The sequence below is a fragment of the Theobroma umbraticum genome, unplaced genomic scaffold, assembly GCF_002168275.2.
Source record: "Theobroma umbraticum cultivar Fairchild unplaced genomic scaffold, ASM216827v3 scaffold_55.0, whole genome shotgun sequence".
NCBI lineage: Eukaryota > Viridiplantae > Streptophyta > Magnoliopsida > Malvales > Malvaceae > Theobroma > Theobroma umbraticum.
Window position 1 is genome coordinate 3,635,774 of NW_018397270.1, and position 318 is coordinate 3,636,091.

General features: G+C 38.4%; 1 protein-coding gene across 1 annotated transcript in view; it reads right to left on the minus strand.

The window, feature by feature from the left end:
• Positions 1-176, minus strand: part of LOC110426310 (ribonuclease MC-like) — a 1,469-nt gene extending 1,293 nt beyond the window's left edge. The window contains exon 1 of the mRNA XM_021441513.1: positions 1-176. This exon is cut by the window's left edge and continues 95 nt beyond it. Coding sequence (XP_021297188.1) covers positions 1-163 — 163 coding nt within the window. The 5' untranslated portion in view covers positions 164-176.
• Between the last annotated feature and the right edge of the window lie 142 nt (positions 177-318).

Sequence of the window (318 nt, forward strand, 5' to 3'; positions counted from 1 at the left end):
AACCATGGATGGTGAACATTTTGGGGATATTTGGAATACACTCCGTTCCGGTGTTACAAACAGAAGGTGGCCACGTAAGACTGAGCTTGTAGAAGTCAAACCCAGACGTAGCTGACACTAGCAAGGTGGCTAAGACAGCAACAGCTAATAAGTGCCTCTTCATTGTTGCGACAGGAAGATGCTACGTGCGCAATTAAGCTTGCCAAGATTACTTCTATTCAATGGTTTTTATAGCCACTTGAAAGTTCTGGTTAGGAAAATTCAAATAATAATAATATTTTTATTTTATCTGTATGGTGTGCATTAAAATTCATATAT